This window comes from Lygodium microphyllum, chromosome 2 (assembly GCF_053477565.2).
Source record: "Lygodium microphyllum isolate KBCC chromosome 2, Lygodium_microphyllum_v1.1.10, whole genome shotgun sequence".
Classification (NCBI taxonomy): domain Eukaryota; kingdom Viridiplantae; phylum Streptophyta; class Polypodiopsida; order Schizaeales; family Lygodiaceae; genus Lygodium; species Lygodium microphyllum.
Window position 1 is genome coordinate 68,237,384 of NC_141136.1, and position 26,592 is coordinate 68,263,975.

Consider the following 26,592-nt stretch of genomic DNA (forward strand, 5'->3'; position numbering starts at 1 on the left):
CCATTGACAGCTGTGCCATGGCGCGTTTAATGATGAGAGCTAGCCTTCTCCCCTCCTTTTGCCTAGCTCTCCTAGAGGATATGAACGACAGTCAGTTCACTAGATGCAACCATCCCTTCCTCTCCACCACCTCTCTCCACGTCCGCATGAACCTCAAAGGGTGCATGCAAAGCCATCAATTTTTTAGCAAATCCATTCGATCCCCTTCTCCGTCTAAATCAGACAAGGAAGATTAGGTACATGCTGTCGTTCTACTAGTGTAATACCACTTTTTTTTTTTTAAGACATCCAAGGAAGAGGAAGCTGAACATTACACATGGAATAACCAAAACAACTCACTTACAGAAGCACTTAGCACCACATAAAGCACGATCATTGCACCTAGGGGTCCTCAAGTTAGGCGTGCTCGGTGGCTTCGGTCGGCCGGCTCCGCCCCTAACCCCCTAGCCCCTTTTGCTCCCCCACTTCACGCTTAGGGCCCATCAAGGGCAGGACATACCTAGGGAGGTCCACTTGCCTATAGTTAGACCTGTCACCCTAAGCTACTCACACTGCACCTCTTGCACGAATGGGGTCCCCAAGCGTGGGATATCACCCAGGCTACCCTGTGGTTAGACCCAACTCCCCATTCCACCTGCACGGGCATAATGCACTACACAATAAGATAGACACCCCCCTCCTTAGGTAGAGCACCGCACCCTATCCTTTCAAGCATCACAAAGGCGACCCACCACCGACTTCGGAGGCCCCCATCAACCACTTGCTATCCGTTTGACTTCTCCAACAAACCTTATTACCACGCTTTCACGAGTACCCGAGTTTACACGTCGCCCTACCCTTACACGACTGCTTCGCCAACTGCCTCTTAAACACCAATAGTCGACAATAGTGCCATGGGACTGGCACCCGTCTCGGAGGGGGGTAATGTTAACCCCAAGTCGAGAAGGCAGAAGAATGAATTAAAAAAAAAGCGAAAAGAAGATGGAAAAGGAGCAAAGACACGCAGGCGGCCTCTAAAGCTAAGCCGGGGCCAAAAGTGTAGTTTTAAGTAAAAGAGCGTCAGACTCTCTCCTGTGCCACTTGTAAAAGAATAAGTCGGGTATAGGCTTAGGGCATGAAGCAAAAAGAGGGAATTAGAAAAAGAGACCTTGCCACAATGGCCGGTCATGTAAAAAGGAATGGGCGCCCATGGGGTTTTAGGGTTTGTATATATAAAGTTCAAAAAGTGAATGGAAGCTCATTCTTTGGTGTGTGGCTAACAAGAGCTCTTCTCTTCTTCTCCCCTTCTTGCTTGTGTGTGCTCTTGAGAGAGGGAGTGTGAAAGTGTGAGGGAGTGAGTGAGTGAGAGTGAGGGATCAAGAGGGCAAAGCTCTTCACCATCTCCTCTTTTCTTCTTCTCTTCTCTTCTCTTCTCTTGCGTGCGCGGCTATGATGAATGGAGCTTGGAGAGGGAGGAGGCTTGAGGATGCTTGAGCTAGCATCTAGGATCGTGGAGCTACCGGTGTGTGTGAGAGAGGGCAACTCATATCGGCATCAAGGTAAGCTCACTACACTCGTAGGATCAATGGCGCGTCGGCTATGTGAGAGGTAACCATTAGAGCTTGCTTGGAATGCTTGAAGCAATAAGCGGTCCGTGGGTCTTGGTGGTTGAGCGAAGGCTCCCACAATAGTGGTGACATTAGAGGGACTATGCATTACCTAATAAAGTAATGCCAAATCCAAGGCCAATTAATGTTGGGACATTAAACGTCCCATGGGGGTTAGTAGATTAATTGAGGGTGGGCACCAGCCAGTTCTTGGGTAGGGTCAAAAGAATAATTAATTAATTTTTTGAAATCATAGCCACTGATCAAATGCAGCAAGCATGTTTGGGAGACCTTGATGGAAGATTCTAAAGAACTCCTGCACCCTGAAGATTAGGGCTGAATCTTGAAATAGGGGACCACCATCTCAGTACAAGGAACCATTTCTTCTCCCTCCTCAGCATCCGAATCGGGTCCCAAAACCTCCACCACCTGACCAATGAAAGCAATGTTTAACTCTGGCATGTCATGGGACTGAGTGTACCACACTGTTCAGTCCCAATAGAAGGACCTCTGAACAGCTAGCTTTCACAGGTCTACATGTGTGATGGGGAGAAGGCTGCAGGGTGGAAACTGTCTGCAGCAATAGACCACTTGCTCAGTTTGTGTCTCTGGCTCTCTCTCACTCTCACTTCCTCACTTTACACTGGACTGCTGGCAGAAACCCACACAATGTGACAACACACAGGGCAGGCAGCACACCAGTGGGCTGCAGGTCCACACGACGGTGGGGCTACACGAACAGTCCCCCAGGCCGCCCCAGGGCCAGCCGAAGCAGAATGGGACAGCAGAAAGGGCAGCTCCGGTAGCATGACTGCATGCTTTCTCTCACAAAGGAAGCAAAGTGACTAAAGGGGGGCACGTGAAACTGCAGTGTATCAAACAAGCAGATCCTGTCTAGGGAGAATATCTGTTAGCTCAATCAAGTCTAGCTGCCAACGAAGAAGCCATTCTTTTTTTTTTTGTTAAGATAATTGAATTAAGCAGTAAATAATATTTACATCAGACCAGCAGATCAGCAAAGAAAATAATAGACATAAATGAAAGCCTACCAAGACTCTAACATAGAAATGTCACACAGAAAGGACAGCTGGTATGGAGCGAACAATATCCAGCCAGGGAGCAGCAATGTCAAGAAGAACCAGATCAACTGACACCATAGAGGAGATCTTCCATATAACTTAACCACAAACACGGGCCACATGACCATGGATGCCCGATACTGAATCAAAAATGAAGGCATTCTGAGTGTGCTAAATATGCCACAAGGCTGTCCATCTAAGCAAATGGAAAAGGCAGGAATAATCTGAATGCAAAGAGGTCATAGAGGTCATCTTTCCCATAATCCACGAACAAGCTGATATCGGGTGTTGAGTCACCAAGGATCACACACAGAAAACAAAACTCCAAATCTGTCTCGCAACAAGGCAAGAGACAAAGAGATGAAGCACTGTCTCGTCACATGTAGTGCAGAATACACAACGACCAACAGAGATCTCGGGGCCACGTAGCACATCCCCAATTGGAAGACTCCCAATTAGCAGCCTCCACATGAACACTTTACCCTAATACAAAACCTTAGACTTCCAGAGTTGGATGAATCTTTCTTGCCACTTCTTTTTGCTATCCTGAACATGCCATAATTTATTAGCCTTACCCGTGACCCATCTCTTGGCCTCGACTATCTGATGATATATCTAGTTAGCTCACCTTTTCTCGAAATCATCAAGAATCACAAACATCCAATCACGCCAGGGAGACAATGGCTGTAACGCAGGCAAGGGAGAACCTCAAAAGCCTATCCTGTATGGACGACCAAATGTCATGATATCCTCGAGGCACCTGAAAGTGCTCACGAATACGCTGAAAAGAATAAAGATAGGCCTGCCTAAGAATGGCACCATCAAGGACTGTCTACAACCCCAAACGAGCCATCCAATTAAACTTGTCTCTCTGTGAATCTTTATCAAGCCAATCCAACAACCTGGATGTAGCCAGTACTTCACCTTGCAGCGAACTCTCCTCCTTATCAAAATCACGAGGATGTGAGGTGGGAGGATCGAGGTGCAGCTGAGAGTGCAGTAGACAATGTGAGAGTGAGAGAGACAGAGTGAAGCACGACACCCAAGAGAATACACTGAAAGAGTGTAACATGAAAGTACAAAGTACAACCCTTAAACCTTAGGGTTGTAGGGGGTGTTCACACCCGACACACGGTAAGTGCCCATAAGTGTGTAACATAAGCACATAAGCACATACGAAAATAAGACTATAAGTCTGGGGGAAAAAACCTCTCCTACCGAGAGTTTAAAGTGCCCCAGTGTCCTACTGATCACTGACACTCCCATATGAGCGTAGGCGTAAGTGAGGCGTGATTCAAATACCCAACAAACCCCCCTAGAGTGAAGAGTGATCAAGAGTACAAGGATCATCCGCCACCAAAGGATATCAAATTTAAAGCATCGCGAAATGCTTCAAATTTGTCACGAGGAAGAGCTTTGGTGAAGATGTCTGCCACATTACTGGTGGTAGGACAATAGACAAGGCTGATATCACCTGCATGTAGCCTCTCTCTGACAAAGTGATAATGGATCTCAATGTGTTTCGTGCAGGCATGAAACACTGGGTTCCGTGCCACTGCAATGGCACTCTGACTATCAGTGCACAAAGGAGTAGGCTCCGTAACAGATACATCCAGATCAGCTAGCAAGCGTCTAAGCCATACGCATTCAATTGTGGTAGTGAAAGCTGCCTTGTATTTAGCTTCACATGACGATGTGGCAACAGTGGATTGTTTCTTGCCAAGCCAAGAAATGCAAGAAGAGCCAAGAAAGAAACAATTGCCACTAGTGGAGTGACATGTATCATAATCACCAGCCCAACCAGAATCACTGTAAGCATGTAACTGCAGTGGTCCCCCCTTGGCATAAAGCAACCCACGAGATCGAGTGCCCTGCAAGTAACGAAAAACACGCTTGACAGCTTGCCAATGTGACATACGTGGCTGATGCATATACCTGCTCAAAGCTGAAACTGCAAACTGTATGTCCGGCCTAGAGTTGCATAGGTAGATAAGACATCCAACTGCAGGAGCATATGTATGTATATCAAACAAATCACTGTCATCATGTAATGACAGTTTCAGTCCAGGTTCCATGGGGGTACAAACAGGCTTGCAATCCTGTAAGCCAAACTTCTCAAGAAGCTGCCCAATATACCTTGACTGTGAGAGCCCAATACCTCGAGCATCATGTATGAACTGGATGCCCAAGTAGTAATGCAAAATTCCCAAGTCAGACGTGTCAAAATTTTGCTGCAAATTTTGTTTGAATGCTGAAATCTGAACAGCATGTGTTCCAGTGAGCAAAAGGTCATCAACATAAAGACATATAATCAGCATAGATCCCTCTTCTTTACATACGTAAAGGGTAGACTCAGATGAGCTGTTTAGAAACTCCTGACCAAGCAAGAAAGCATCTATTTTTGCATACCAAGCTCTAGGAGCTTGTTTCAAACCATATAGTGCCTTTTTGAGCTTGCATATCAAATGTTCTGAGCCTTCAACTGCAAAACCAATGGGCTGCTGTACATAAACTTCCTCTTGAAGTTCCCCATGTAAAAATGCAGTCTTGATATCCAGCTGATGCACTGTCCAACCATAATGTGCAGCCAAAGCAATCATAGACCTGATGGTCGTCATACGGGAAGTAGGAGCAAATGTCTCCTCATAGTCAATGCCCTTTTTCTGTGCGTAGCCTTTAGCTACAAGCCGTGCCTTGTATTTATCAATGGATCCATCTGCTTTCCTATTCAGTTTGTAGACCCATTTCGATCCAATGGCTTTCTTCCCAAATGGCAAAGACACCAAATCCCAAGTTTGATTCTTAGTGATAGAATCTAATTCAGCTTGCATTGCTGCCATTCAATGCACACTGTGTTATGCATCCTCAAAACATTCAGGCTCTTCATTATCAAAAGTACTTGCTGCCATAACAAACTCCATGGTATGTGCTGAATCAAGCAAACGAGTTTGCCTTCGAGTACAACCAGCCATGGGTGCATCCAAAGGACTATCTTGCATAGTCTACAAATACCATCTAGGTAACTATCTAGCTTCCTGACTGTGTGCAAGCTCTTGCTGAATTTCAGTTTCAGCATTATGCTGAATATTCCGATCAGCCAATGGCTGAATTTCTGCACTTTCCATAGGAGCAGCTGGCTCAACATTAGGTTCATTTTCTGAAGCTCCAGCTGAATCACCAAAAGTAATGGGCAGCAGCCCTTCAAAAACATCACGGACAGCCTGATATGTGTCCAAACCAGCCAAGGATAATTTTGATTTTTCATCAAGAACAACATCCCTGCTAAAACCTTCTTTGTAACGGGATCATAGAGTCTATAGCCTTTGCTCTCACTGCTATATCCCATAAAAATGCACTTAACAGCCTTGTTGTCCAACTTTTTTCTAAGTACCTGTGGAATATGGGCATAGGCAAGACACCCAAAGGTACGGAAGTGGCCAACAGAAGGTTTATGACTGTTCCAAGCCTCAAAAGGTGTGATGGTCTTCAAGGCTTTGGTAGGACATCTGTTCAAAATATGGCAAGCACACATGGTTGCTTCCATCCAAAAACTATGAGGCAAGCTCCTTGCCTTTAGTATACATCTGGCCATCTCCATGAGTGACCGATTCTTCCTCTCTGCTACCCCATTCTGCTGTGGAGTATAGGCAGTAGTGTACTGATGGACTATGCCTTTCTGCTTCAAAAAGGAATTCATCATAGAGGACATGTATTCCCCCCCTCGGTCCGAACAGAGAGTCTTAATTTTGCATCCAGATTGATTTTCAACAAGTGCACTGAAAGCCAAAAATGCATCATACACTTCTGACTTCTTTTTCAAACAGTAGACCCAGCAAAAACGTGTAAAGTCATTAACGAATGTCACAAAATAATAACAACCGGCCAATGACATTGTTTGCATAGGCCCACAAACATCTGAATGCACCAACTGCAATTTGGTTGTTGCTCTGAAAGCAACATCACGGGGAAATGAGAAACGATGCATTTTCCCCAAAATGCATCCCTCGCATAAGTGCTCAGGAGGTCTCTTCAAGAGAGGTAAGCCATCCAGCATCTGAGTACGCTGCAAAAGCATCAAGCTGCCAAAGTTTACATGCCCCAAACGAGCATGCCATAACTCCGCTTGTATCATAGCAGGAGTAAGAGTGGATGTCAAGTATGCCGACTGATCTACTGAAAGAGCATCCAACTCATATAAACCATGACACAAAGATCCTGTCAAGACCAAAGTCATGCGTTCTTTATCTCTAACCATGCAACGGTCATCATCAAATGTGACCTGCAAACCACAACGTGCCAAAGAAGAAATAGAAAGCAAATTCTTCTTGATCCCAGGCACAAACAAAGCATCCTACAGGCGGAGAATAGAGCCATCAATGGCTGTGAGCTGAATCTCCCCAATACCACGAACAGGGTATGATGCATTATTGGCACACTGTACAGATTTCCCAATGGGAGGTGTACTAACTGAAGCAAACAAATCTCTGCGAGATGTAATATGTCTAGAAGCACCACTGTCAAAGAACCAAGTGTCAGCATCCTCTGTAGAGCTAAGTGCTCTATCAGCCCAAGAGATGTCATAACTGCAAGTGTAAAAACAATAGTCCCTGTCTACAACAAAGGACGCGGACTCACTAACAGTGGGAGTAGTAGAAACAGACATTCTTGACTCCTTCTTCTCTTTGGCAATGCGCTTCCTGCACTCAGTGATATAGTGGCCTGGCTTCTTACAATAATGACATTTTCCCTTTTTAGCTTGCATCCCCCCTTGTGTCTGATTCTGTGATGTGCCAAAAGTACCAGAACTCTGTGGAGCATTTTTCACCTTGCTATTTTTGCCTTTATGTCTTGCCACAAAAGCCTGCTCAGAGACTATAGCATCCACACCACTATTTTTTCTTGTTTGCTCCTCCTCTAGAAGCAAACTAACCAGCTGAATAAAAGTGAGTGGGTGCTCGGCAATCCTCATGGTGAGGTTCAATGCAGTATGAAAAGACAAGTACGAAGGAGATAAGGAATTCAAGGTGGTGGATATCAACTGTGCATCCGGAAAGTACTCATCTACATTCATGAGCTGCTCTCGCAAGTCCTGAATCTTATTCAAGTGATCCTGCATAGAATCACCCTCATTCATCTTCAAAGTCTCTAACTCTTTCTTCAAGAAAGAGATCCGAGTCTCATTCTTTCCTGCAAACATATGCTCCAAAGTCAGCCATGCATCTCGTGAAGAAGATGCTGAACAAATGTGAGGGATGATGGACCGCTGAACTGCCAAAGCAATCAGCGACAAGGCCTGTGCATCACGTGTATCCCAAGCTTTTTGAGCTGTAGTTCTTGGAGGAAGTGGCTGAGGTGGAGCGGGCTGAGGTCCCCGTTGTCCACGTGCCCCTTGAGGAGGAGGAGTAACGGGAGCTACAACTCCCGGTCGAGTTTCCTCTCCACTGACATAATCCCATAAATTCTTATCCACTAATACATTTTTCATCATGAATGACCATAGCGAATAATTGTTTCCGTCCAATCTATCTTCCTTGGATACATACGTAAATACATCACCTCCCTGATTTGCCATGATGACAAATTTCCAAAGACAAATGAGCAATGTCAAAGCAATAAGGACTGGAAATCTGCAAATTTCCAGAAATTGCAGCAAGCACACTTCTGCAATTAATGTGCAAGGGTGTACTCTGTCAAAAACTGTCTTTAATGCACGCTTCCCAAGGTGCAAACAGTGCTCAGCAACACTGTAATATCAAAATCCCCAAAATTTCTGCCTCAAATGTGTTCAAAACAGTCTTTCTGTGACTCTAACTGCAGTTCATATGCAACTATCCTCAAAATACATAAAAGCCCCAAAATTTCTGATGAATGTGCCCAGAAATTTGCATCAGCTGTGTCCCAGGCACGTATCCTGAATTCTATGCGTGCTTGCGTAGGAACCCGCTCTGCCAGAGATTTATTCTGGAATAAAAGGATAATTTTTTTAAAAATACCTGACATGGACAGGGCGGACGCTGGTCAGGTCGCAGGCAAGCAGGGCAATCAGGCGGGTACCTCGGGCGGGTACCTGACGTGGACACCGCGGACGCTGGTCAGGTCGCAGGCAGGCAGGGCAGTCGGGCGAGCGCCTGACGTGGACAGGGCGGACGGCGCAAACTGACAGTCGGGCGGGCAGTCAGGCGGTGGGGCTGATGACGTGGAGCTGCAAAGTCAACGCTGCACACAGACGGGTGGCATTGGCCACAGGAGGCGAGCACTAGTCCAGACGGGGTCTACTGGTGGCGCGCTGGGACAGGTGGCGCACGCAGGTGCAGGTGGCGCTGAGGGCGTCTGGAGCTGCGCGCTGCCGAACTAACAGGCGGTGGCGAGCTGCAGGAGGACACGCTGGTGACGAGCAGGAGTAGGCGGTGCTGGCGGGCAGACGAGCTGGAGGAGAAGCAGGTCGAGCTGCTAAGGATGAGGTGCTGCTGTGCAAAGCAGAGGAGCAGGGCGTCTCCTGAAGGTTGAGGCTGGACCTGAGCAGAGATTCCTGAATGCTGAATGGAGCTAAGCTGAACAGGGCCTCAGCTGAACAGAGCCTAAGCTCTGATACCAAATGTGAGGTGGGAGGATCGAGGTGCAGCTGAGAGTGCAGTAGACAGTGTGAGAGTGAGAGAGACAGAGTGAAGCACGACACCCAAGAGAATAGACTGAAAGAGTGTAACATGAAAGTACAAAGTACAACCCTTAAACCTTAGGGTTGTAGGGGGTGTTACACACCCGACACACGGTAAGTGCCCATAAGTGTGTAACATAAGCACATAAGCACATACAAAAATAAGACTATAAGTCTGGGGGAAAAAACCTCTCCTACCGAGAGTAAAAAGTGCCCCAGTGTCCTACTGATCACCGACACTCCCATATGAGCGTAGGCGTAAGTGAGGCGTGAGTCAAATACCCAACAGAGGGCGCCAAACTACAAAACGTAACATCACCTGCAAAGATGCGATCAAATGAAAAAGGAGAAAAGATTGGGAGACCTTAATAGGTCTCATGGAATTAAGCACATGCCACCAAGAAGCATGAATAACCGTGCTACCATGAGAGATGCCAATCCTTTCTATAAAAAATTGAGCAATATCTGACCAAGGATGACTCTCTACACATAGCGCCTGCAAAAGAGCTAGCCTCAAAGCAGCCATATGCAAATTAACATCCAATAAAGCTGCTCCCCCCATCCTTTTAGGAGTAGTCACATGCTACCACAAAATCTACATCTGGCCCAAATGATTCCCTTTCTTTTTCCACAACATGAATTGGATAGGCTGAACCAGTTCCAAAAGAGACTTCTTAGTCCAAGGAAGCAATGGTATGAAAAACGAAATCATGTTGATCATGATGCATTGAGCAACTTTAAGTCTCACAGGAAGAGGTCAGCCTTGAGATTTCCAGTACATGAACCGATCATAAATACAGGATGGCATCCAATCCAGCAAAGCATGGAGAGCTACATCCACACCAATAGGATAATCCAAGTGTCTAGTTATATTTCCCTTAGAAATCACAATTCCATGCCAACCCAGGGCTTGCAAATCATTCTCCGTACAAGAGAGCAGTATAGATTTCTGAGCATTAATATGAAGTCTCGATGCCATGGCAAAAAGATTCCATGCAACCATTGCCCGATTAACAAAAGAAGTCATTTAATTTAATTATCTTCACAATAGAGAGAGAGAGAGAGAAGAAGCCTTTTTTTTTGTGAAGATAGTTGAATTAAGTAGTAAATATTTGCATCAGACCATCAGGTCAGCATAGAAATAACCGTCATAAACTCTCTCACTTTGGAGATATACATCAGGCCTTCACGCCAATGAAACAAGAAGGAAACAACTATAATGAAGCCAACAAGCTATCAAAACAACCTATTACATGAGTAGCACTTATAAATCACACCGAAAGGACAACTGGAGTAGAGCGAACAATAGCCAGCCAAGGAGCAACAATATTCAGAAGAACCAGGTCAGCTAACATCATAGAAGAGATTTGCCATAGCACTAAACCACGCACACAGGCCACATGCCCATGGATGCCCGATGCTCAATCAAAAATAAAGACATTCCAAGTATGCCATATATACCACAGGGAGAAGAAGCCATTCTCTCTCTCTCTATGACATACGAGGACGGTACCACTGCCTCTTCCGTGATGGATTTGGACCCCTTCGTCGCGTCATGGAGTACGAGGACTAGAGATGCCTAGGTCTTTTCCTCCTGGAGCTCGATGTCAAGATTGTGGGAGAAAAGGAAGGAGTCTCACTTGTAGCTTTCTTGCTTGCACGATGGGGGAATACACACAAGGGTGGAGGCTGAAAACAGTTTTCCTCTTCTTAGTTGTGTAAGCCAAAAAGAACTCTCATACAAAGAAATAGAAGAACCCTATATATGGGTCTCAAACCAAACTCAAATAACTAAGGTGGCATACTAACTGAGCCACGAACTAGAGTAGATAAGGATAGCTATTATCTAGCTATTATTCATGGGCGGTGTACCAACCGCATCTGCAACTGACAAGTCGGTGACATAAATACACAACGGTCACCCTGGAATATCACGTGGAGCTCGATCTCTCAACACTCCCCCCCGAGCTCTATCCCAATTCCTGCACACCAAGCAGGTCTCTGAACTTGCGCAGCTTCTCTGCGCCCAATGCCTTCGTGAATATGTCAGCTACCTGATCCTCTGTGCTAACATAAACTAGATCAATAAGACCTAGTAAAACCCTCTCCCGCACATAGTGATAATGCACCTCAATGTGCTTTGTTCTAGCATAATAGACTGGGTTATTTGCCAAGTGTATACTACTCATGTTGTCACAATAAATGACAACTGGCCCATCTGTAGACTGATGCATATCATAAAGTAGCTTATGCAACCAAGCTACCTCACATGCAGCCATTGCTGCACCCCTGTACTTAGCCTCTGTGCTCGACAAGGCAACTGTAGGCTGTTTCTTGCTGCTCCAAGTGACTGCAGCACTCCCAAAAGAAAACACATACCCACTGGTAGATCGTCTATCAGAAATACTACCAGCCCAATCAGTATCAGTGTATCCATGCAACTGTATCTGAACCCCAGTCTCATAAAATAGTCCATACTGCAATGTGGACTTCACATACCTGAGTATGCGTCTAGCCGCATCCAAATGCGATTTCCTTGGAGCCTGCATAAACTGACTTATCAATCCAACAACATAGCTCAAATCTGGCCTGATAATAGTCATATAAATCAAACTTCCTACTATGCGTCTGTACATAGTAGGGTCTTCCAAAAGCTCACATGCATCTGCACTCAGCTTCACATTCTGCTCCAAAGGAACTGAAATAGGCTTACAGCCTGTCATCCCATATTTGGACAGCATATCCAATCCATACTGCCTCTGCAAGAGCTGTATCCCACTTGGTGATCTAATCACCTGAATGCCCAAGAAATAACGCAGCTCTCCCAAATCCTTCATCTCAAACTTTTGCTTCAATAACATTTTTACATGAAGGATATCTTCATCACTGTCACCTGTCATAATCAAATCATCAACATAAATGACAAGCAGCATAATACCTTTCTCTGTTTTTCTCACATAAAGTGAGAAATCTGCCTTGGAAATCTGAAAGCCAATAGTGACAAGATACTGCCCTATCTTGTCAGACCATGCTCTAGGTGCTTGCTTCAAGCCATACAAGGCTTTCTTCAACCTGCAAACAAACTCAGGATAAATAGCATGCACATAACCTGGTGGCTGCTCCATATAGACCTCTTCTTGCAAATCACCATGCAAGAAGGCATTCTTTACATCCATCTGATGTAAACACCATCCCTTTGATGCAGCCATAGCAATGATTGCTCTTACGGTTGCCATCCTTGCAACCGGACTGAATGTTTCTTCATAATCAATGCCATATGTTTGTGCATACCCCTTGACTACTAATCTTGCCTTGTATCTATTCACGGAACCATCTGCATTGTGTTTCACCTTATAAACCCACTTACAACCAATTGCATTCTTACCTTTAGGCAAAGGTACCAGTTCCCATGTAGCATTTGCTTCCAAGGCATCCATTTCTTCATCCATGGCTTTCTCCCATTTTTCTTTTCCCATGGCTTGCTCAAAAGAAGTGGGTTATGGTTCATGTGTCACTTTGACTATATATGCATAGTGAATGGCTGTAAATCCATCATATTTTAGCCTATCCACAAGAATACCTAGCTCTGGTAGACCTGCCCAAAGTAGGTTCACTCCCAGATGCTCTCAAAACATCCCTGGTCTTCCTTACTCCAGGTGTAACAATAGAAAGAATACCCAACTCATCATCAATGCTCTGTTCTGAGCCACTGGATTCACCATCCACATAAGAGTGACCTGCATTCACATCAAACATGGACTAATCTACCTTCTCTTTTCCTTTTCGTGATACCTGAATACCACTATCTGCATTGCTTTGAGAAGATTCTCCTGATCTCAATCTGCCTGTCCATGGCGAAAAATGTGAACCACTGCTAGAGGACGATCCAAGTCCACTAATATTTTGTGAATGCTGCTGTGAATTCTGTGCAGCATTACCATTTTGTGCATCTACATCATCAATCACATTTACTGGTTTATACCAGCTACTCATCTCATCAAAAACAACATCTCTGCTCACTGTAAACTTACGAGTAGAAGGGTTATAGCATCTATACACTTTTTGCTGCAGAGAGTAACCAATAAAGATGCACTTCTCAGCTTTTAGATCCAACTTGGATCTCAACTCATCTGGCACATATACATGGGCAATGCAACCAAAAATCTTCAAATGAGAAATATCTGGTTTCCTACCAGTATACCTCTCCTCTGGAGTCATCCCATGTATTACTGCAGTGGGAGTCATGTTCATTATGTAGACTGCTGTAGCAACTGCCTCAGCCCAATAAAAATCTGGCATGTCTTTTTCATTGAGCATGGCACGAGATACCTCTCCAATGTGCTTGTTTTTCCTTTTTGCAATTCCATTCTGTTGTGGGGTATGACTGCATGAATATTGCTGCTTTATGCCATGCTCCTGCAAGAACCTTGCAAACTCATTTGAGAGATACTCTCCCCCTCCATCTGACCTTAGGCATTTTATTTGCAGGCCTGTTTCTTTTTCAACCATAGCTTTAAGAGTTTTGAAATGCCCAAAAACTTCACTTTTCTTTTTCATAAAATACATCCAAACTTTTCTGCTATAGTCATCAATAAAAGTGACAAAATAATGACAGCCTCCAAGAGATGCAGCTTTAATAGTCCACACATCAGAGTGGATTAATTCCAATGGCTTCTTACTCTCTTGAACATGTCTAGGAAATGGTTTCCTTGCCTGTTTTCCAAACTGACAGGCTTCACATACCTTATGCATTTCTGCAACCTTGAATTTAGACAATCCTGCAACAATGTTTTGGGCCTGCATTGATTTAAGTCGTTGTACATTAACATGACCAATGCGTTTATGCCACATATCAATATCTGCAACTACACCGGTCCCATGTGCAAACATTGCTGCACTCAATTCAGGCATGTCTGCATCCAACGTAAACATTCTTTCCTTTTGCTATCAAGCGGCCTTTATTTTTCATATCCTTAACAAAGCATCCATGAGGATTAAATCTGACCTGCAAGCCCTGCTCAACCATTTGACCAACAGAAACCAGATTCTTGGTGATATTCGGGACATGAAATACATCGGACAGGTATTTCTTTTTCCCATCCTGCATAGACAAATGAATTTTTCCAATCTGCACAATAGGATGTGCAGTATCATCACCAGTCTCCATAAATCCTGGTTTTTTTTCATTTTTCTTGCATCCTCCATCCATTCTGCATGACCTATCATGTGGTTTGATACACCTCAGTCAACATACCACACATCGTTGCTTTCTTCTGCACCTGTCACAGAATTGTTCATGTGCTGCACCATAAACAAATGCTCATTTCTGTCATCACCCTGTCTACTAGAAGATGCATAATTCCCTTGTTGCAATTTCCCATTCATGATGTCATTCTGCTTTTTATAGCAGTCTTTAGCCATATGACCCATTTTACTACAGTAGTAGCATTCAACATTGTTGTTTGCATTTTGGCCTCTTTGCCATCCACCACGACCTCTTTGGCTCCCCCTGCCTCTAGAGTTACCACGTCCTCCTCCATAGGACTGGTTTTCTTGAGTTTGTTGCATATTCCGATTTCTACCACGGCCTCCTCTACCTCTGCCTCTACCTCTTCCAGCATTTGAGTAGAATACAGCTTCTTTTGAAGTTCCTCCTGAAGAAGATGCACCACCATTTCTCTGCTCCTCAAAAATTAGAAGAGCAATCAACTCCTCAAAATCAGGAAATCTTTCACGGACGGAAATGGATGTTCGAAACTGTGCATAATCCTTTCCTAGACCATTCAAGGTCACAGAAACTAAATCATCATCTTCCACTGGCGACCCAATGGAAGTAAGTGCATCTGCAATCTTCTTCACCTTCATGTGGTAGTCATTGATGCTCATATTTTCTCTTTGCACATTATGCAACTCTTGCTTGAGCTGCATTTTTCTGGCTTAAGTATTTGTGCTATACATTTTTGACAAAGTATCCCATGCCTCCTTTGGCATACTTGCATCCTGAATATGCACAATCATAGAGTCTGAAATACTGATAGACAGCCAGTACATAACTTTCCTGGCTCTCTCATGCCATGCTTTAAATGCTTGCATTTGCTGTTGATTGGGAACATCAGGAAGAATTGGTTCTTCTTCATTTCTTGCAACAAATTCCCAATATCCTTTTCCCATAAGGAAATTCGTCATTCTAAACTTCCATGCTTGGAAGTTGTTCTTGTCAAGCTTTTCAGTGACAATCTGTGAGAGAGAATCAGATGCCATTACAGAACACTGCAAAAAGTTCTGTCACTGCAAAGAACACAGCTTCAGCCTCACAAGGGCTAATCTGCAAAACTGACGAAAGTAGTATTTGACCACACAGTCACTTCCTAGTGACGATTTTGCATCAACAGGCAACAAGGATAATTCTGTAACTCCCAATGTCTCTACACACAAGCATACGATGCAATTTCTACAGTAACTTTTCACCGACCTGTAGAACAATGATCGCACAGCATAAAATTGGGCCTTTTCCTGAGTGCGTGCAGAAAACTTCCGCCTCCAAAACAGGCCCCGAAATGGCCTCAAATCAAAAAAACACGGTCACCGAGGACTAAAGCCCTCTCCTGCAGCATATACTGCCCTCTTGCTTCACTACGAAGGGCGTCTCAACCTGAGACAATGCACTCTTGCAATTTCCGGCTGTGCTACCTACAGAGATCTGCTCCCAAAACAGAAAATGAAAGCAACACTACTCCTCTTACCAGAACACCGCGAGCTTGGCTTGCTTTCTTGAGCTCCTTACCACGAACAAGGCTCTGATACCATGTCAAGATTGTGGGAGAGAAGGAAGGAGTCTCACTTGTAGCTTTCTTACTTGCACAATGGGGGAATACACACGAGGGTGGAGACTGAAAACAGTTTTCCTCTTCTTAGTTGTGTAAGCCAAAAAGAACTCTCATACAAAGAAATAGAAGAACCCTATATATGGGTCTCAAACCAAACTCAAATAACTAAGGTGGCATACTAACTGAGCCACGAACTAGAGTAGATAAGGATAGCTATCATCTAGCTATTATTCATGGGCGGTGTACCAACCGCATCTGCAACTGACAAGTCGGTGACATAAATACACAACGGTCACCCTGGCATATCACGAGTGGAGCTCGATCTCTCAACACTCGAGAGGCACTGAACTGCACTACTACGAGACAGGAGACCAGCTCACCCAGAGGGACACACACACAGAGCAGTGACAGACTTCTTCTACAGAGCCGACCCTACTGACACTACCAACCTAGCAGAGACAGAGCCACCCCACCAGACACCTTACAGGCCACACCGTGATGTCACATTGGATAGAGCTACTTCCCTTCATCGAGCACGACGACCTCGTCTACCATGACCTCGTCCGAGGAGGCCACATCACAGTTGGATTAGAGCCATTATCACGAGACACCGTAGACTCACCACCATGTATATCAGTAAAGCAACTAGGGACCGCATCATAGCTGAGATCATATGCAAATCTTAAGATCACCTACAGCCCATAGTCCCCACCACACTTTTGTACATGGTTCTATCAGATCTGGTTCTCCTTTCCTTTCCTTTTCTTTTCTATTGATGGAATAACACTACACATGGTTCAACCCTAATATAGTCCCATCATATAGTTATTTTCAGTATTGTTTCATAGGCCACCCACTTATTTGTAATGTTATCTTTACCTTACTGATGAGATGACATTAGACATGGATGTACTCTGGATTTTGTCTCATAGGCCACATTGGCCTTATGTAGACGTTAATATCTTCTCTCTCTCTCTCTCTCTCTCTCTCTCTCTCTCTCTCTCTCTCTCTCGCGTGAAGATAATTAAATTAAATGGCAATATTTACATCAGACCATCAAGTCAGCTAAGAACAACAGAGCAAACACAAATCAAGCCGAAGACCTCTAAGACTATGCATAACACACAAATATCCCACAGAAAGGACAACCAGAGTGAAGCAAACAATGTCTAGCCAAGGAGTAGCAATGTCAGGAAAAACTAGGTCAACTGAAACCATAGAGGACATCTGCCATAACAATAAGCCACGAACACAGGCCACATGACCATGGATACCCAGGCAGAATCGAAAATGAAGGCATTCCAAGTATGCCAAATATGCCACAGTGTTGTCCAACTAAGGAAATTGGAGGATCTCAGCTCTACTCCTTCCATTTGCAATATAAGATAAAGAAATACTGCAAGGGGTACTAGTTTTGGGGCCAATCGGATGTCCAATGTCCAAAATTAAAGTGCAAGGCTTGTTTCAAGGCCAATTCATTCAAAGGGACCCACACAAAGAGCAATGACAGACCTTTTTCACAAATCAAACCCTGCTGACACTACTAGCTTAATAGAGACAGAGCCACCCTGCTAAACACCTTCCCTTCCATGCCATGGAGTCCCATTGGATAAAGCCATTTCACTTTGTCAAGCATGACGACCTCATCTATTAGGACCACATCCAAGGAGGCTGCGTCATAGTCAAATCAAAGATATTATCATGAGACACCGAAGACTTGCCACCGAGCATATCAGTAGAGCTGTTAGCGACTGCATCATAACTGAGATCATGTGCAGATCTTGAGATCAACTACAACTTATAGTCTCCATCACAGTTTTAGCAACAAATAGTTCTGTTAGGCTAGGTTTTCCTTTTCTTTCTACCAATGGGATGACACTAGACACTATTCTACTCTAGAATAGTCCCATCATATAGTTATTGTTAGTATTATTTCATAGGCCACTTACTTACCTTAATGTTATCTTCACTTTACTAACAAGACGACATTAGACATGGATGTACTCTGGATTTTGTCTCATAGGCCACATCGGCCTTGTGTAGACACTAATATGTCTTTATTTCCTTATTTCTATGTGCGCGTGTGTGCACTTGTGTGCATGTGTGCACATGTATGCGTGTACTTGTGTGTGTGTGTGTGCGCGCGCGTGCATGTGCGGGCCTCGGGCATCCAACATCATGTTGCAAATTTTAAAGGACTTCTTCAATGGCAGATTGATCTTATTCGGCATGTTAACATCTTGAGTAGATATGATTTAGTTTCTTGGCATCGAATGGTCTCTTCAGTAACCCTACCCTGACTTTTGTACTTCTGTTCTAACTAATGTACGTACTCTTTACAAAAAAAAAAGAGAGGCAGCCAGACATGCTAGAATCCCAATCATTTGACAAAAGCGTGGAGACCATAGAAATCCTTAAGGGATTGCAAGTAAAGTGAAGTGGACAGGATAATTTCCAGCCATCAACCAACCACCTCTAAGGATAATACCCACAAATGCCATAGATTCCACTTGCGTCAACAGCACTCCCCAACTTGATAAATATGACCATGGCTGCATGTAGTCAAATCAAATGTAAAAGCATTTCATTCTCCGGATATACCACAGTCCTGTTCATTGCATGACTTGAAACAACGGGGAAGTTCCACCTAGAAACTGGTTCTTAATAGTATTTTATCCAAAATCTGCATACACTTGATGGTACATCAGTGCATCGCAGAAGTCCACAAAAGGGCAATAAATCCAAATACTTGCCTAAGCATGTGGTACAAAAAATGCATTGGCCATGGGCAATCTTGAGACATCACACAGACCGCCCCCAGGAAGACTGCCTACCAAGACCCACCAAACAAAGACTTTACCTTGGTGAAGAATCTTTAATTTCTGTGATTGAAGCAAATTGTCCCACCACTCAGCAAGGGTATCCCTATGTGATTAGAATTTATTAGTTTTCTATGTGACCAATCTCTTGTCTTCCACCAATTTACGATAGATCTCAATAACAATACAGTTCAAAACATCCCCAAAAATCACAATGCACTTCAAAAAATCCCGTCATGTAGAAAATTATCATTTTCATACAACAGAGCGTGCTACCAAATTAGATTCTCCAATCTACTCCAAATCAACCGATAAGTCCTAGAATCTGAAGATGTTGTCAAATGTGGTAGAAGGAAAAAACTCTCAGCTTCCTAAAAACCATAGCATTTTGGACTATCAGCAAATCTTACCTAGACATACCATTGAGTTTAACATGCAACAACTTCTTTCCTGCCCGATAAGCAATTGAAACTAGCTAGAACCTCCCGGACAGAGTTCGCATTCTACCTCAACTAAGAAAAATGCCAACTAGTGAAGAATCACATAGAAGCTCTCCAATCAAGAACCACTCAAATGGTAGAGAAAAATAGAATGCATATATGAAAGTACCATAGAAGACAACAAAAGGACTAATTTCTATGGCAACAGGACCAAGTCTTGACTCCTTGAGGAACAGCAAAATCTCCCATATCCTTTTAGACCCAACCTCACAATTCTATTCAATTTCTTTTTGCAGAAGGATTTATCTAGCTAATTTAGCAATGTACAGATAGCCAATGCTTCACCTCAAACATAATCATCTAATCAAACCATAATTTTTTTCTTTTCAATTTATTGGTAACAATTTTTGTTCAGTCAAGTAACTTGTGTCTAATCACAAGCTCATTGGTACTTTTGATACTGATCATTTACCATTGGGAAATTGAAAATGCATACTTAGAGGATAAAGCACTTTGAATGATTTTGTCAGCATCCCTCCTAGCATCTCTATCTTTCTCCATTTCCCAAGTTGATGAAGGCAGTTCTAATCCTCCAATAGTCATGCTTATCTATAGAATCCCAAAAGAGAAATGAAAAAATGAGAATTGTCGTTCGAAAGGACAACTTAGAACATAATTAGAAGTACAGACAAGGTGAAATGTGTATAAACCAAATGATCATCATCAGTACAAAAATGAAGTAGCAAGTCATTCTACTTGGTGCAAATATCAATATGGACAGAGAGGTCATGGATTCCAACACACAAAGTTGAGAGATAAAGTACAAGGGTTCTTTCACATATTTGAATGGTTCAACAAGCAAGATAGACAATAATGGATAGACCTCATGTGCGTAACTATGAAGAAATTATGAAATGGGTATATAACAAATGATTGTCACAAAACAATGAATCTCCAAGTTCCTGCAAGGAATGTGCACATAGAGTAACCAAGAATCAGTCTACATGTTGCTTATCAAGTGAAAAACTTTCAAGTTTCTACCACTCCATATATTTAGGGAATATCTAAAAATCTGTAAGTGTAACCCTTCAGATCTAAAGAGCTAGATGTCCACAAATTTTATTCACTCTCATCTAGGTAACAAATGAAAAGCTTTACAATGATGAAGGGGTCCAAACATGAAGGGATTTTTTTTTTTTCGTAAAAGGTAATTGTATTAATTACGAAAAAAATACAAGATTACTTGATTACAAGATACATGACGACAATCCAAGCCATCATGTGAAGAGGTGCTAAGTACTACAAGTTACAATTTCATGGCAAGGATGCGGAGGAAATCGCCATATGCCAAGGACGGAAGTCCTCCGTAGAGAGCAAATCAGAACGATGGAGAAGAGCTAACTGCCAATACAAGAGGCCCTTAAGCCTCACAATATGCCGCTGAACATTATGGGCAGAATCAAACAGAAAAGCATTCCGAATGGTCCAGTTATGCCAACAGCCCCAGTATCGAAGAAAGTGATACATGAGCTTCATATGTGGCTGTGCGGGAGTAGGGTATTTGGGCTGGCCCAAAACCCAATCAAAGGGGCGCAGTGTGATACCAACCACCCCTCGCCAAACGGCCGACAAAAATAACCAAACTTTCTTAGCGACGGGGCAAGAAATAAATCGATGGCGGGCGGATTCCATAGTAGTGGTGCAAAAGAAACAGGTGCCATTGGAGATTCGTCGCTTGGAAAGAGCCGAAGCAAGCGGAAGACCCCCAATCATCACTCTCCAAAGAAAGACTTTGTATTTAAAGGGTGTCTTGTTGACCCAGCCCTCCATCACAGTTGCCCTCCACCATGACCGGGATTTGCACAATCCCCATAAAGCATTCGCTTTAGTAACTAGCCATTGATTATCTTTAATCAGAAGATGATACACTTGGTTGGCAGAAGCTTTGCTCAAATGCAGCCGGCCTTGTAGGTCCCAATCCTGCCAGGGATGATCCGAAGCAAGAGCAGGAAAGGGTTGTCTGCTCTAGATCACCGTCAATAGCTATTCCCATAAAGGCCTATATCCACGAGGGATCCTGAAAAGCCGCCTAGCAGTACGAAACGATATAAGCACATTGCGACTGGCAAGGGTGGCATCCGCAACTGAAGACAAGCCCAAACGTGCCATTCGGTTGAATTGTGGTCTAAGCTCATGTTTACCTTCCCACGAAAGTAAACGCGAGACTGCCAGTAATTCCAATTGAAAAGAGTTAGTAGCCAAGCGATCCTCCGGTGGGTGCCACTGAGCCTTTTGAAGGACGTGTTTCCAGGAAGACACCAAATGAGTAAGCAGCGACGAAGAAGAACTGGAAAACCGCGAATCAGCATTCAGAACGTGCCACCAAGAACTCCGGAGTTGGGTATTGTCATGCCGAAGCCCATGGCCCTCGAGGAAATACCGGGCGATAGCGACCCACGGATGATGATCATCCGAGCACATGGCGCGGAAAAGGGACCACCGAAGTGCCTGCATGTGAGTTTGGGCATCTAAAATAGCTCCGCCACCCATGCGTTTGAGGGTGCACGCATGCGACCAGGAGATCCAGGAAATACCTGCATGCAATGAGTCCTTCTTCCATAGCATGAAGCGAATAGACTGAGTGAGAGCATTCAGAGTCGTAGGAGTCCAGGGCAACAATGGCAAGAAATATGTGAGCATTGGCAACATAATGATCTGGGCTACTTTGAGGCGAACATGAAAAGGCCAGGCCTGAGACTTCCAATACATAAACTTGGCCACCATTTTCTGAGAAATCCACTGCAGAAGCTGCTTTGGGGGAACATCAACACCCAAAGGGTATCCAAGATGCCTGACAATGGAACCTCGAGGAACAACCAGACCTTGCCAGTCCAAGGACTGCAAATCCGACTCCGTGCAGCTTAGAATGGCTGATTTGAGTGCATTGATACGAAGGCCTGACGCCTGACCAAAGAGACCCCAAACATCCAATGCTTTTCGAAGGTTATCCTTGTCCGCACGCAAAATCATAAAAGTATCATCCGCCAGGGATTGGCTAATGAAGTGTTGTCCTATAGGAAGCGACAGTCCGGCCAACTGGGAGGAGGCGGCCATATGTGATAACATGGAAAGAACTGGATGTGTCGCAAGGGCAAAGAATAAAGGGCTCAAAGGGCACCCCTGTCGAACAGAACGGGCAAGGACAAATGGCTCAGTAACACCTCCGTTCAGCATGACTCTCGAAGACGCCGCAGCACTAATGGTGTAGATCAGACGAGACATCCGAGCACCAAAGCCCATAGCAGACATAAGGTCAGCAACGAAAGACCAGTCTAGATAGTCAAAAGCCTTTTCCAAGTCCAGTTGAATCAATACCACCTCCTGATTAGAATGCCGGGCATAATCAATGGCCAATTGGGCATTCAAAACATTGTGTAGAATATTTCGGCCCTTAATGAAACCATACTGGAGAGGGTGCACAAGGGCAGGGAGATGCTTATGGAGCCGATTCGCCATTACTTTGGAAAAGATTTTGTACATTGAACCCATCAAAGAAATGGGGCGCCACTGTGTCAACTTAGATGGCGAAGGAACTTTTGGAAGCAGTTTAATAAGTCCTTGTTTCCATGAGGGAGGCATGATCCCCGTTTCCCACACCTGCTGAAACAAGGCCTGCAATGGTTTCGCCAGTTGGGTAGCGAAAGCTTCAAAGAACTCATTGGTGAGACCATCCCAACCCGGACTTTTATCTTTGGGCAAGTGTAACAAGACATCCATAACCTCTGCTTCACCAATATCTGACTCCAAAGTAGCTTGCATGTCCTGCGGAAACTGATTGCGGACCAGGTCATAAAAAACCGAACGGGCCTGAGTAATTTGGGCGGAAGGTGGAGAAGCGGAACCGAGAAGGTCACGGAAATAATTCCTGCACATATGCACAATAGTCTGCGGATCCAGGATAAGGTGGCCTTGTGCATCCTTGAGTCTGGTCATATTCTCTCGAGCAGGAGAGGCATGGAGAGCTCGAAAGAACTTATGGGTCTGACATGCACTATCTTGCAAAGTCTCTGTCAGATGTTGCAATTTGGCCTGCTAATACGATTTTAACTGGAATTCTTTAATAAGATCGGCCACCCGCATGGCCAGTGCAAGTAGAAATGCATCATCCGGAGTGTCCATCAGCAGGGAGCGAACCAAAACCAGCAGGTCCTCCGCTGCCTGTCGACGGCACCGACAAAGAGAGACATGATAGATCCCATATTGCCGAGCAACCCGTTGCACATTAGAGAGCAATCTTTCAAATGACGCAGTGCCCTAAGAGGAAAAGTTCAAGAAGAATCTGTCAAGCAATTGCTGCATATAGCAGTGGAAAATTGTATGCTTTAAGTAGGACGAGTTGAAACGCAAAGGGAGTCTCTCCAGAAATTGCTTGAAAGGGGCAATGGGTTGTGCAAGCAACTCGAACTGCAGAGGGAAATGGTCCGACAAGACATATTGCTGCAACACTTTTATTTCGAGCATCTCAGGTAGAAAATCATCATTCTGCATGATATATATACGGTCCAACCGCGACCATGTTGTGGCATACTGGGCCGAATGGAAAGTAAAGCCTGGAGAAGATGGGTGTAGCCAGGACCAAAGATCTTGCTTAAGAACAGCAAGAGCCAACTCTTGCCACATACGACTTTCCGGCGCATCCATGACCGAGTGTTCCGATGTAGACTGGGAAGAATCAACACACATATTGAAATCCCCCATGAAGAAGCCCCGTCTGCCAAGCGACAAGGAAGTCTGCAAAGTCTGCCAAAGCTCCCAGCGAGATAACGAATCATTCGGAGCATAGAGGCCAAGTAACCATAGGATTTCCCCTTCGAATAAGATTTCAATCACCAAAAAGCGGCCATGAACATCATTTTTAATAAGAACAGGCTGATATTTGGCATGTACAATCATGAGCACACCCGAGTAATGCATGGCATGTGTTCCTGCATAGAACAAACGAAAGCCATGGCAATCCACAACTTTACCGGCATCACCGTGACTCTTGTGCTCAACAGCGCACAGGACATCCCACTGATTCTCGTACAATGCAGCCCACATGGCATGTTGCTTGTGGCGAGAACAAATTCCTCGCACATTCCACGTGGCTATTTTCATGTGTCTACAAAACACAATCAGGTACGAGGCACAGCTTGCCTCGATTTGACTTTGTCGGCGAGAATGTCTAGGACTCCCTCATCCAAGAAATCCGCCAACACCGCAAAAGAGTTCTGAGGACCAAATTTGGAAGTAGACGGCATATCTGCTTGCTTGGGGTTGGAACGTGGGTAACGACGGTCCCACGGAGTAATGACGTTGCCTCTGGTATCAAAAGCCAGCTGGGCAGGTGGACCCTTTAGGCGATCCGAATACATTTTCCTGGCGGGCTGATGACGGGGAGCTGAAGAAACCATAACAGGAGCAGAGCACTCAGAAGACATCATTTCCTTCCTGCGCATATAGGTTCGCATGGAATCTTGTGAGGTAGTAGGCACAGTACTCTCCATGCCAGCACCAATCCTGTTGCCTTTTTTGGGACGAACTTCAACCCAATCAATGGCACGGGAATCCTGACCCGAAACCTGTTGTTTGCCTTTGGCCCGAACTTGGGGCGGGTGGATAGTATCCAACGACGGAGCATCACACACTATATCTTCCATGGGCGGAGCAACATGACCCGCATCTGAAACGTGTTGTTGCTCTGGGCATTCAGCCATAAAGTGCCCCAACTGTCCATAGGAAAAGCAATGGCCTGCAAAATTGGCCCATTTCAAACGAAAGTGTAACGGATGCATACCAGAGCAATTGAGGCGTAGCCACGCAGGCCGTTTCCTTGCAGTATCCCATAACATGCACAAGCGGTTGCGATTCACAGCCCTGAGACTGGGAGGGACCAGAACCGTGCCCACAGCAGCCATAGCTTCCTTCAATAGCGGCCAATAAACAGCCGGACAATTTTCCACTTCTACCCACACAGGGCATTCACGTTGCAGGAGGCGCTGGAAATCTGCCATCGGGCGCCAAGGAACCACATGAACCAACCGACGATCAAAAAACAAAGGCAGTTTAGACAGGAGAACAGCACGGTACGTCTCTATTTTCAAGAGGACCTCAAAAAAACCTCGGGATCCAACAAAAATCTCTTCAACACATTCCCCTTGTAGCAGACTCTGCAGCCATTGGCGAATACAGGAAAGCAGCGGGATGCGACCAGTGAAGAAGAGTATCATTGCGCGATCATAAAATACCGAAAAGAAGCGTAGGACAGTTTTTGGGTCAACGGTAGCTTCTAGAACATTGTCTGGAGCAGAGTCAGAGAAGGCTTCCTGATTATGTTGAACATATTTACCAAGCAGAGTGTTGGCAAATTCCAACAGATGCTCCCAGTCCACCTCCTGAGAGTCCACAGAATCCGAAGCAACCTGCGCATAGGAACGATCCGGAATAACACCTATCTCTTCCGGGGTATGCTTGGTACGGTTACCCGCAGGCTGGATGTCGGGACCCAGGGGCAATTCTTCAGGGCACGGAACCATATCCTCCGGTTCCTCATCATCAGAGTCCAGGCCAAGTGCTGCCACCGTTTGGTCGATGAAATCCAGATCCAAACCAGCCATCGTGTATGACGAGCTGATCTCGAAGGACTGACCGACAGTGCAGATCACTGTCAGCTGCGTTAGAAAGCTGCACCCCTACAAGTTGGTTGCGCACACGGCGGAGGACGACCCGCAGGACGACACACGGACAGGTTGCAGGCGTTAAAAGTCTGGGACGACCACCACGGTGGCTGACGGGCGAGGGCAGCGTCTCTCTTTCTCTCACTCTCTCTCTCGCGCCTTCTCAGGCAAAACAGGACAGGCACTGGAGAAGCGGCTTCAGGCGTAGCCTGTCCCAATATCGCGAGTGACAGGGCACAACCCTGACAGTGCACGTGCAAGAGGGCGAACCACAGGGGGGGCAGAGGACGGCAGGGCTGGAGAGGCGACGAACGAAGGCAGGGGCGGCGACTGTCAACAGGGCCCAGGTTCGACTGCAGGACGGGCAAGGCAGCAACGGCGCAGGGCAGGGGTCGGGCACGGGCAGAAACCCTGACGCGCAGGGCCAGACGGGCGCAGGAGGGCCAGACGGGGGCAGGGCCAGACGGACG

General features: G+C 45.1%; 1 protein-coding gene across 3 annotated transcripts in view; it reads right to left on the reverse strand.

Annotated features, from left to right (window-relative positions):
• Positions 1-26,592, reverse strand: part of LOC148039851 (uncharacterized) — a 175,176-nt gene that overhangs the window by 107,291 nt on the left and 41,293 nt on the right. For 2 of the 3 annotated variants that reach the window (XM_087694618.1, XM_087694602.1), the window contains exon 2: positions 19,879-20,015. In XM_087694618.1, coding sequence (XP_087550744.1) covers positions 19,879-20,015 — 137 coding nt within the window. The remainder of the gene's footprint in view (positions 1-19,878; positions 20,016-26,592) is intronic. The other variant, XM_087694609.1, reaches the window with a different exon arrangement.